This window comes from Corvus hawaiiensis, chromosome 3 (assembly GCF_020740725.1).
Source record: "Corvus hawaiiensis isolate bCorHaw1 chromosome 3, bCorHaw1.pri.cur, whole genome shotgun sequence".
Classification (NCBI taxonomy): Eukaryota; Metazoa; Chordata; class Aves; order Passeriformes; family Corvidae; genus Corvus; species Corvus hawaiiensis.
Window position 1 is genome coordinate 36,270,197 of NC_063215.1, and position 11,118 is coordinate 36,281,314.

Below are 11,118 nucleotides of genomic sequence, written 5' to 3' on the forward strand. Positions count from 1 at the left end.
CTGCATATGCTCCATGAGCGTGGTACTCTACATAGAGTGGTGACAGAGAAGTAAATGAAATACAACTAATCTGCCTGGCAAAAATGGTGCTCAGGGAAGAATTCTGTGCACAGATCTGGCACAGTTGGCGTACACTACTATATTCTCAGGTTTTTTATGTCCAACTGCCAAGATGTTAGATCTTGGAGCCAAAATGCATTGCACACAGATTACCTTCAACTCCCTCCAAAAAAAAAAGAAATCCAGCCTCTCATCAACAGTATGAATAGGCTAACTTCTTTTGCATGTAAATTGATTCCATACTGGCAAAACTGGGTAGGCTCACCTTCTGAATGTTTTTCTATTAAATAAGAAGGTTTTTTTTAAGAGAAACCTGAAAAAGTTTACCAGATATTTCATACATCAGTAAATTGTAGATCAGGTTTGTTTCAGTTCTAATAGCTTTACCTCTAGTTAACCTGCATAGCAGGTAAGACATTCTTAATTTTAAAAATAACAGTGGTAGAAATCATTTGGATGGAACATCTTGATACAATCACATTGCTTCTTGTGATTCTGTTTTGAATTTTACTTAATCCATACAAGCACTGTTCTCTAAAACTTGTAATCACCCTGCCCTTTAAGAACCTATTCCAGTGTTTTGTACCATGAGAAGTATCAAAGTTGGGTTGCCTCAAGCATCTCAGAAAAACCATGAAAACATGCTGAACTTCTAAAGTCACCAGAAAATTTTCTTTTATAGTATCTAGATAAACAAGGTCATGCTAACCTCTTAATTCTCCCATTTCCCAGCAAGAACACTCTGTCCTTACATTATTTGAAAAGCTCTAAGGAAATCATCGTATCTCACAACTACCTGATAAGAACTTTCTCATATCCATCTGAGTTTTACAGCAACATTTTAAAAGGCCAAAGACAGATAAGAAGTCCACCTACCACCTATTAGGGTTAAGCCTAAAATGACACAACTGCTGACTAGGATTTGACTCCCCACTAAGACAACACTGACAGGATGCAGTTAGTCTTAAAATCTGAGACTACCAGCAGTATTTTAACTCTGTCAGATGAAAAACTGATTTTTGTAACTTTCTGTTAAGGTCCACTTGCAATTAATACAAATCATGACAATTAAGAAACCACCAGTTACTACAAGAAGGAGAGGCAATCAGCCTGTGGAAACTCCCTGCTCATAGGCTTTACTACCCAACAAGAAGACAATGTAGAAATTAAAAAAATAGAGGTGGAAAGCTTGCAAACAATAATATATTTTCTTCCAGAACTATGTGACCGTGTCAATATTGAACCAGCAATCATGTCATCACAGCCCATTTAGCCTTAAGCCATGGTTCTTGGCAAGGAAAATGATGAGAATACTGAAGACATACACCTTGGATTCAGCTGGTGTTGAAAGGGTTTTCTGTGCTTTTCCAACCTATTACAAATGTTGCAGTTAGCATAAGTTTATATAAATCGGTCTTTTTCCACTACAGTTTTGAAAACAGAAAGCTACGAAAAGTCAGTATAAAGAACAGGCTAACTACAAAACACACATACCAATATTTCCGCAGAATTCCTAAGTTATATTTTCTAATTATTTTACTATTTATAACGTGCTTATTCTTTACAAGTTTTATTAAATCAAAAGCTACAGAAAAAACCAGCAGAAAGCTTGCATACAGCTTGAACATGAACCATTTAAAAATATACAATTCTATTTGACTTCTATGCTTTACAAACCTGCACTGAAACATTCTAAAACACTTGAGTGGCATCAGCTTGATCTGAAACCAGGCCTAACAGACATTGTGAGAAAGAACTAGTCTGACCCCCTGTGGCCAAAACATTGTAAAACTGTAAATTTACCACCATCATCCGAATCTTCCTCAGATAACCACCACGGCACTGAATCCTTTTTCTTCTTCTCTTTTTTCCTGGGCTGTCCCAATCTCTCAAGAATGCTGGACTTTTTCTTTGAATTTCCAAGCGAATCATCTGAAAGAGACTGAATCAGTTGCATACAAGATTAAAGAGAGCTTTTACATTTTTACATTGTTTCAGCCACTCAGTTCTGGACTTCTGAGTCCAGATGCCTCTCATTATTCCCCACTGTTTGTCTTTTTGTATATGCATGACAAAATTGATTAAGAAACAATAACTATATTCATGTGGCATAATAGTGCATATTTTAATAATCCCATTTGGATATATGAAAAGTTGACTACTTCAGAGAATGTATGTTCCAATAAACAGCGTAATCAGCTCTTGTTCCATTTGTTACAACACATAAGAACCAAAACTCTGACTACCTTCCTGAAGATAATAAAGTAGAGCAGAAACAATTTTGCCTTGTCCTTGCTTTGTATGTGAACATTATTATTAATATTCGAAAAATAAATGTGTATTAGCAACACTCTAGCTGTCAGCAAATCAAAGTTCAGAACTAATTGTACATTTCGTATTCATTGAATATAATAGATATGCCAGAGCCATTCCTACCCAACTGTGTATTAAACTTCCATATGTGTTAGTCATCCATGCTGATTTTGACTGATGGCTTAAATAAATGGAAAAAAAGTCTATGAGTATGGACACCATATGAATTTAAGTTACTGAAAAGTAACAGGAAGGAAAAGACAACGAACCTCTGCTCTTTTCCTTTAAAAAAGCTCTTTGTGGCCTACAGCAGGCTCAGAGCCACAATTAGCTATCCTCACACTGAACAAGAAAATATTCATTAAAATAGTGCACTGCAACCTTATGTGCTACGTATTCTTCATGAAGCAAACTGAGGTTAAGGGGAAACCAATACTTTTTATCTAAATTTTTAGCTACATCTGTTAAAGCCAACTGTCCTAAAGTGTCTTAAAGAACACAGTGCACAGAGTTAGCAAATGGTACAAAAGAAAGAATTCCCATATGAAATGCATCACATGGGAAAATTTCAAAAACTTCACTTTTGTAATAGTCATAAATAAGAAAAGGTGATAGTATAAACCGAATATTACAGGAAACAGGATTGTGGATACTTAACATGTAAAACACAAGCGTATGTTTTATTAAAACAAGCCTCTGCAATCCACTGCCTCCTATTTCATTAAAAACACTGCCATAAAAGCCTACCTTTACTATATGACTAATGCTTCAGCTTCTCTAGGCTTAACAAGAACATTTAAAAATCAAATGCCAATCACATAAAACTGTAATTTAAGCAAAAATAATTGTAATAAAGTATTCCTAATAATATCTCTGATCAAGAACATCTTTAGAGTTTACAGTTTCACTTGAGAAAACTAAATGCCTGTCATATGTCTCAGAAAGAAAGAGGTGCTTTGCACTTGCACTTTAATAAAAGAGCCTTGCACTTTAATAAAACACAATTTTAATAAATTATGAAACTGCTAGACAACAAGATGTATTGCAATTTCCTTAAGCTGGCTCTTTAAGTGATTCTTTAGGTTTAACCATAGAACAAAACAGGTTTAGATTCCTAAAAAGTACCCCATAAATAACAACTTCCTCACACTAGTCACAACACAAGTAGTAGTGCCATTGTCCCCAAACATCAGACTGCCTCCTGCTAGCTGGAAGCACTGACAGGTGCTTGATGCAAGCTCTGTTATCACTTGCTGTTTCTTTTACAACTGATAGTATCCTCTGCTCTGCAAACAGAACTTCAATGACACTCATACTCCTTAGTGCATTGTAACCAAATAACCTGCAACTCCCACAGGTTCTGCTCAAGTTCTGGAAACTTTCTATGTCCAGCCATCTTGTCAACCGCAGACAGTAAGGCTGCAGCAGCTGGGAAAGAAATGCTGACACAAAAATTCTGGTGCGTTTTTCCCAACACGTCAGTTGTCTCAACAGCAAAACTTCCAGATTTTATTTCCTTCCTTTGAAAAAAAGGTAAATCAATCAATCTATCAATCAGCTTTTTGGACCCGTAATGACTTCTCAGCACCAGTAAGTGGCACCAGTTTCTTCCTTCCCCTCCTCTGTAAGACAGCCTGTCAGCCTTCCAGGAACACAGACACACACAAACACACAAAAAGTGTCAGTTGTTTAATCTCAACATAAATAAAAGCCAAAAGAGACTGTTTTAAGAACTAGAACAACTATATGGCACATCATCAGCTTACCATCTCCTTTGCATGTGAAGTAACTAAAAAAGATAGGTAATACAGAATTTGATCTAAAACACTCAGACTTTCATGACCAGTTGTCCTAATTAATTAATGAAACAAGTATTTTTCAATTAAATAAGTCTACTCCAAAACATGCTTTTATTGCACAATAATATGTTAATACATTCAATCTTTTAATAAAAACTTAAAATGTTTCTCAAACATGGCTTAATGTGTGGTGTTTTTCTTCCAGATACTATTCTACAGATATTCTAATAAAAATGATACAGCCTTTCCTTTTGAAAGTCCTCCTTCTCAAGTATCCATGAATATCAAATAGAACAAAAGTCAACTGAAAATACTAGAAGCAGACAATGGCTTTTCCACAACATTGCTTTGGGTCATCAATAAAAGGCAATTAATTCAATTAACTGAAGTACTGTGTGTTAGAAAGACTTCCTCACGCTGCATGTCCCAAGAGAACTTCAGAGCCAACACAGCGAACACTCTGAAAACCTGAAGCTAAATCAGTATGACAGACGATGCTTAAGGGAAATCCAAGTGACAACAGGTGAAGCACACCAAAACAAGATACTGATGGTGAGGAGTGGATGGACCACAGGAACACAGACAGTGGAGGAGGAAGGATTATGGGAAGAATTATAGATAACAACGGGCTGTCTTGGCAAGAGGCTGGGAATAAGCATAACCAGGCAGAGGGAATCATTAAAGGATTTATCCTACATGCAGTCACTGTTATTACACAACTGTGTTTCCCTCTGTATAATGATAATAGTCTAGAAAATCCACTGACAGCTTTTAAAGTTCAGTGTATATGCTAAAAGACTTAGTTTAATCCTCATATTAGACCTGCATCATCAGCTGTATATACAGTCTCTCTTTTAACTTCATGTGTTTTAATCACAAACATATATACACACCCTCACCCCAAACACAGATTCATTAAGTTATTTAAAAGGGAAAAATCCTGCTCCATTTTCTCTTTGAAAAACTTGCTTAAACAATATTAAGTCTTCCCCAAACTACTGTGAAACTGTTTTTACTATTCCCCACCTGCTGTTACACTCTCAACCATCACTTACAGAGAGATTTCAAGCAATGGAGCACACCAGTTTCTCATCTTTCTAATATTAAAAGGCCACACACTTTCTATAAAAAACAAAAGCAAGAAGAAGGACATAGCAGAAGACACGTGTAAAAGTAACAGAGAGTAGATAACATCATTGTTATTTGGGTCTGTATCCAGCTGGCAAAAAACACTGCATATTTTTAATAACTGGATTAGCAGTTTGAAAACACTTTTGGATTGAAATGATAAAAACAATTAAGACATGAATTGTTAAAGTTACATTCTCTGGGACACTCCAAATGCCACTTAGAATAATTCAATACAGGTATTTCAATTTTTTTTTAACGAGCGCTCTCAATGTGGGCAATAGCTGAGAAGGAAGAAGAGTATGTCAAATGAGGAATAAAATACTAGAAGGAATCACATGCAGAGTTTTGACAGCTGTGCATAACAAATAAAAGAATAAAACTCCTCTCTCTTCCCCAGAGCAACTCCCTTTGTAACAACAGTAAGTTAAGAACTTTTGAAGGAAATGCAAAGACTATTTTTCTAATTTTACTAACATTAATAATTTCAGTGAATTCAAAGTGCTTATTACATCATCAAATTAAATTACTTTTCACAAGCCATTAAATTGTAACAGTCTCTACATCAAAAAAATTTCAAGCATACACTATGTATAACAGAGACTCCAGAAATATTATCTGCCATCACTAGCTATGCTCATATACAGAATTAAAATGCAGTGAAGTCCTTATGTAGGCAGTATTTAAGTTTTAGGGTCACCACACTGTGTGTCTGATAGACCAGAGGGCAAGTTCTGAAATTACAGGTCTATTTTCAGTGAAAAAAACATACCTAGTTGGGGCATTTAGATTGTGTCTGATAATTCCGAGCTTAAGTCAGAACCCACTGACTTGCATGATTTTGCCAGTACTCAAAATCATGAAGCACCACGAGGAACTAAAGGAATCTAATTCAAATTTTCTAATCACTACAGCATGCTTCATTTTATACAAGAATTTTAAAACATAATTCAGTGAAAGTAAGCATTGCACAGAAAAATAAGAAATTTTAAAAATGTAGCTTGTGTTTATATACAGGCAGAGGTTTTTTTTCCTAATTTTCAATTATACATCAATTTGAAGCTTCTGGTACTAAGTAGCAGCAACAATAAAATTGAAACAAAAATCAAGAACCAAGGGCTCTTTCTGAAGATACAACCTAGCAATGACAAAATATTTATTTATTTACAAAACTGTTCTCTTGATTTCAATACAGCAAAATAGTATGAATTAAGCTTAGCAACTAAGACCTTGCAAAGACCCATACATAAGACAGCTACATTAATTATGTGATAAAAGCACAGCTGAATCTTACATTTCATATTCTTCCATATTAAATTTTCCCCATTTTTAAAGAGAGAATAGGGATGTGACCTTGGTCTCAAACATACCTCTTTCAGAAACTCTTCAAACTGCTGATCTAATTCTTCCTTTGAAAATCGATGAGCCATAATTTGCAAATGGATTTTACCTTCCAAACAACTGAGTCCAAAAGACTAAAATTTAAAATAAAGTTAATTAAATGCATTCTGAAATTGATGTAACCTAATGATTTGCTTGAATAGAGCTATAAGCAAAAAAAAAAACCATTCCAAATCTTGAGAGATGACAAACACCATTCTCCCATCCCTTACTGAAATTTTTTACTGATTGCAACAATCAGTGCAAACATATCTAGATCACACAAATTCCTTATAAGCAAAATACTTATTTCCTAAACACCAGCTCCAGCATTTAAACTTGGAGGGATAAATAAAATGTGATTCACTTCAGCATCTCTACATTTTTCTTCAAAAACAGCCCTCTTAGCAACCCACAATTAAGCATTTTGTTAATAATAAAATGAGAATCTACTGCACTGCAGTAGTATTTCCAATCAATTTTAAGGGCTTTTAATTCCTTTCTATGTTTCTTCTCCAACACTGGGGACATCTGCCATTATTAGTTTTGTTTCATCATCTCTGCTGTGCTTTGGATTTAGTAAACAATAAATACATGTAAATCTTTTTCAGGTTAGAGAATGGCGTTTGGTTTGATCTGCCCTGACACAGAAAGCCAATGACACTTGTCCCCCTCCCCTTCCCCTAAGTCTGCATCAACTTCTCAGGTATGAAATATGCCCCACAACCAAAAGGCTGCAAAGCTTTCGTGTATCACCCTGCTCAGCACATATGGCTGCCTTCAAAACTGCGTATGTATGGCAGCATTAAACTGCACCAGCATCTTCTAGGCTGAGAAGCACGATGTAAACATAAAAGGGCTAAACATTTGCAAAAGTGCTTTTACCACTAAATAAAACTTCTCCCAGTATGGAGCCCACTCAGTACACAGGACTGTTACCTACCTAGTAAATTGATTCTGACAGGTGAGTTGTGACAACTGTTTCCTGCTTTCACTCCTTATCCATCCATAGACCACCCGACACTTTGGCTTTGGCAGTTAAAAAAGAAAAAAAAAGAAAGAAAAAAAAAAAGAAGAAAGAAGTTATATAGCAGACGGCCCAGGCGTTGGATAGAGCACGATGTCCTTATGTAAGCATTTGGACAATATCTCTGAAAACATGGTAAGGAGATTAGGAATGTTACCTCTCAGGGCACACATAATCCAGTATCCTTTTATACTTTCACATCAAAGAACACTTGATGTTAAACGCAAGATGCTTTAGTAATTTACTAACTGTGCCAGCTACGTCAGCAAGTGGGGAATATTTAATTCTAGCCTTGCCAGAAAAACAAAGTGCTTCTTCTGACATTATCCATACTTCTACCTACATTAGAATGACGGCTTTCTTCTGCCTACCTTAGAATTACAACTTTTACAAAAACTAACAATATGTAACTCAAAGGACAGCAAATATGTTGACAATTTCCGTAACAGAAGATCATAGGCAAACGTTAACATTAGCAAATACACTTTTCAGCCATACCTTCAGACCTGGAGGCTCACAAATGACTGTGCACGAAACAAAGGCGGCACTTGCTGGTATATATGCTACAACACAGCGCAAAAAGCGGAAGTTTTGAGGAGGTATGGCTAAACGACGGGGATGGGGGAAAGCTTAAACAGCCTAACACGTTTCAAGTAACCTTTTAATCAACCCAGCCGTGACCTGATCCTCCTTCTCCTTTCCGTGGAGCACACGCACGGCTGGCGCACGGCAGCGCGGGGGCTCGGGGACGGGCGGGCAGGGCTCGGCTCCAAGGCCCGACGGGAGCTCCTGGGAGCGGCGGGGGAGGGAAGGACGCGACTCGGAGCCGAGCGCAGCCCCGGGCGCTGGGCGCGCACCTGCACCGCGCCGGGGCCCGCTCAGCCACAGCCGCGCCGCTCGCCGGCGGCGCGGTTGCCTGGGAAACCCTCCCGGCCACCGTCCCGCCCGCCAGGAGGGACCGCGCCACGTGATTCCGCCAAATCCACCGGCTTCCCTCTGCTCTGCCCGCCCCGCCGCGGGACACACGTGACGGGAGGGAGCGGGTCCCGGCGGGCACGAGGGGCGGGAGGGCACGGGCCCCGGTGCTACTCAATCCCGCCGCGGGACACGCGGGCCGGGCCGGGCCCGGGCGGCGCCGACGGGCGGCAGTTGCGGAAGTGGCCGGGCGTGCGGAGCGGCGCCCCCTGGCGGGTGCGGGGTAGTGGTCGTGGTCCGTGCGCGGTCAGGGCCGGACGGGGTTCAGGGAATTGGCTTTTCCGAGCATTCAGGAGCCATCCTGGTGTCACAGTCGCACCAGCTGAGCTGCGACCGAAGCCCCTTAGCAGCTACAACACCCCACAGTCACACGGTCAGAGCAGGTTTCCTTGCAGCTCGACCTCACGCAATTCTCTGAAATCCTTCAGCTGATCTTTCGGAAAAGCAAGAAGGAAAGAGTTAAAAGTGGGTTGCATTCCCTAAGGCAAGGGTCAAACTCAAAGTATCCCTTCTCGCTTTTTCACAGAAATCCCCTTCTAAAGTTTTCCTAGTGTTTCATCCTCAGATGTCGGCCGTTGTGCTTTTAATACATTTTAGCACATCTCTGGAAATGTTTAAAATACGCAGAGAAATTAATGACCCCTGTTTCCCTGACCACTGCCTCTCAAATAACCACAGAACAATTGCAGTCTGTGCTTGCATGTGCTCTCCAGCAAGGGTCTGTCAGTTGTGTTTGTTGTGAGAGTCACGTTGCTTTAGGAATTTTTATGCCAGCATTTAGTAAATGGCAAAATAAAACAAGTTCAGTTAAGAATACAAATGGACATTGTTCACACACGCGCACACACACACAAACACATTTTGTTTCCCTGTTCAGCAGACTTGGAACGAAAAGATTTTGAAAGGAAGTTTTCTTTGACGAGTGTTGGATACTTACTGCAAGTGAGAAACCAGTTAAAGTCCTATTACTGTCTCTCATTTCCTGTTAGCTTGAGAGATAAAGACAGTGCTTCCAATATGGCCTTTATGTGTCCCAGATTTTTTTAACGCTAGTATAAATTACAGATTAAATTCAAAGAAGCAAAGAAATATGGGCTCTGTATTTTCCACATAAGTCTAGAGGAATTACTTTGCTATAGGTGCTGCAGCACTTCTTTCAGTCAGGCCTATTGTCTGCAGATGGAGTATTATGTTTCCATTTGCAAAGTATTTTTTTCGTCTTTGTGTGCAACTTCTGCTGCTGTCTGTGGGAAACGTGGGAGCTGATCAAGGACAGAATGCCCACATAAACTAATATACTAGAACAATGTGTTACACATGACAGCCTACTGATGGTGAAAACGTCAGTTTCCAACATTTACTCTTTTCTCTTGTCACATGAAGAAGTATGGAGTGAGGCACGAGAATTTAAAAAGAAATATGGAAATTAATTAAAAGAATGTCAGTCATACTTCATGCCTTGATCCTGCTCGGATTTAAGCCAATGCAAATTTTACTATTAACTTCAAAGTGATAGCTGTGACATCATTCATTGATCATGAGAGTTACTTCATATATGATCAAATAATCACATCAAGCACTCAGTCCTTCAAGCTGCTAAAACCCCATTGCACATAGAAGCTTTTCTGCTTGCAGAAATATGTTCAAAGAGCCTTGTACAAAGTATAGAAAAATGTGCAGAGGGATCAATGCTGTTGGAAACCTCAGTGCCCATATGGGAAAGAAAAAAACATAAACCACTTTTGATGACTGTGGTGGAGAGGAGGCATTGCCTGGTGTTGAAATGTCATCCAGTGCATTCAAATAACATGCACAATAGCCACTTAAAAGATTTTCATTTCCTTCTAATGCCAACCAGTTGGAGCAGTTTTCTCAAGTGCTCTTAACAGCAGAACTTAAAAAATGGGAGAGCCATGAATTTCAGCCAGGAACATGGCAATTTGGGCACCAGTGCTAATAAAGCAGAGGATGGATGCAAATTCTAAAATAGATCCTGCTGGACAGAGCCCCAAATTATAAGGTAGATTTCAGGCTCTGCTGACATGGGTGAGAAGCTTTTGTTGACTTCTATGAAATCAGATTTTGCCGCTGTAGTCATTGGCTTCTCATTTAAATGTGTGGCATGTGCACACATAACACATATGTTTTTTCTTGCTAAACAGCACAAATATGAGGCTTAATGGATTAGTGTAATGATTTCAAAAAATTAATGGCAAAATTAAAAGGAATGAAATATCCACACTTTTATTCTGTTGTCTGATTTCAGTTTTGTATCATCCATAAAAGTCAATGGAAAAAAGATATCGAATAAAAACCAAAAACTTCTGCCACATTCACTTTGGCTGAAGCATTGCATCAGATAGTATTTCAGTACTGAACTTGCAAATATGTGAAATATGAGATTATGATAATAAATATTTCACCATATTCTTGGCT

The 11,118-nt window shown here is 38.6% G+C and overlaps 1 protein-coding gene across 9 annotated transcripts in view; it reads right to left on the reverse strand.

Moving 5' to 3' along the window:
- Positions 1–8,605, reverse strand: part of CEP162 (centrosomal protein 162) — a 45,552-nt gene extending 36,947 nt beyond the window's left edge. For 3 of the 9 annotated variants that reach the window (XM_048296693.1, XM_048296692.1, XM_048296687.1), the window contains exons 1-4: positions 8,206–8,605; positions 7,624–7,709; positions 6,671–6,775; positions 1,864–2,002 (exon numbers count right to left, since the gene is read on the reverse strand). In XM_048296693.1, the coding sequence (XP_048152650.1) occupies positions 1,864–2,002; positions 6,671–6,730 (199 nt within the window). In that variant the 5' untranslated portion in view covers positions 6,731–6,775; positions 7,624–7,709; positions 8,206–8,605. The other 6 variants (XM_048296691.1, XM_048296690.1, XM_048296694.1 and 3 more) reach the window with 6 other exon arrangements.
- Positions 8,606–11,118: the final 2,513 nt, after the last annotated feature.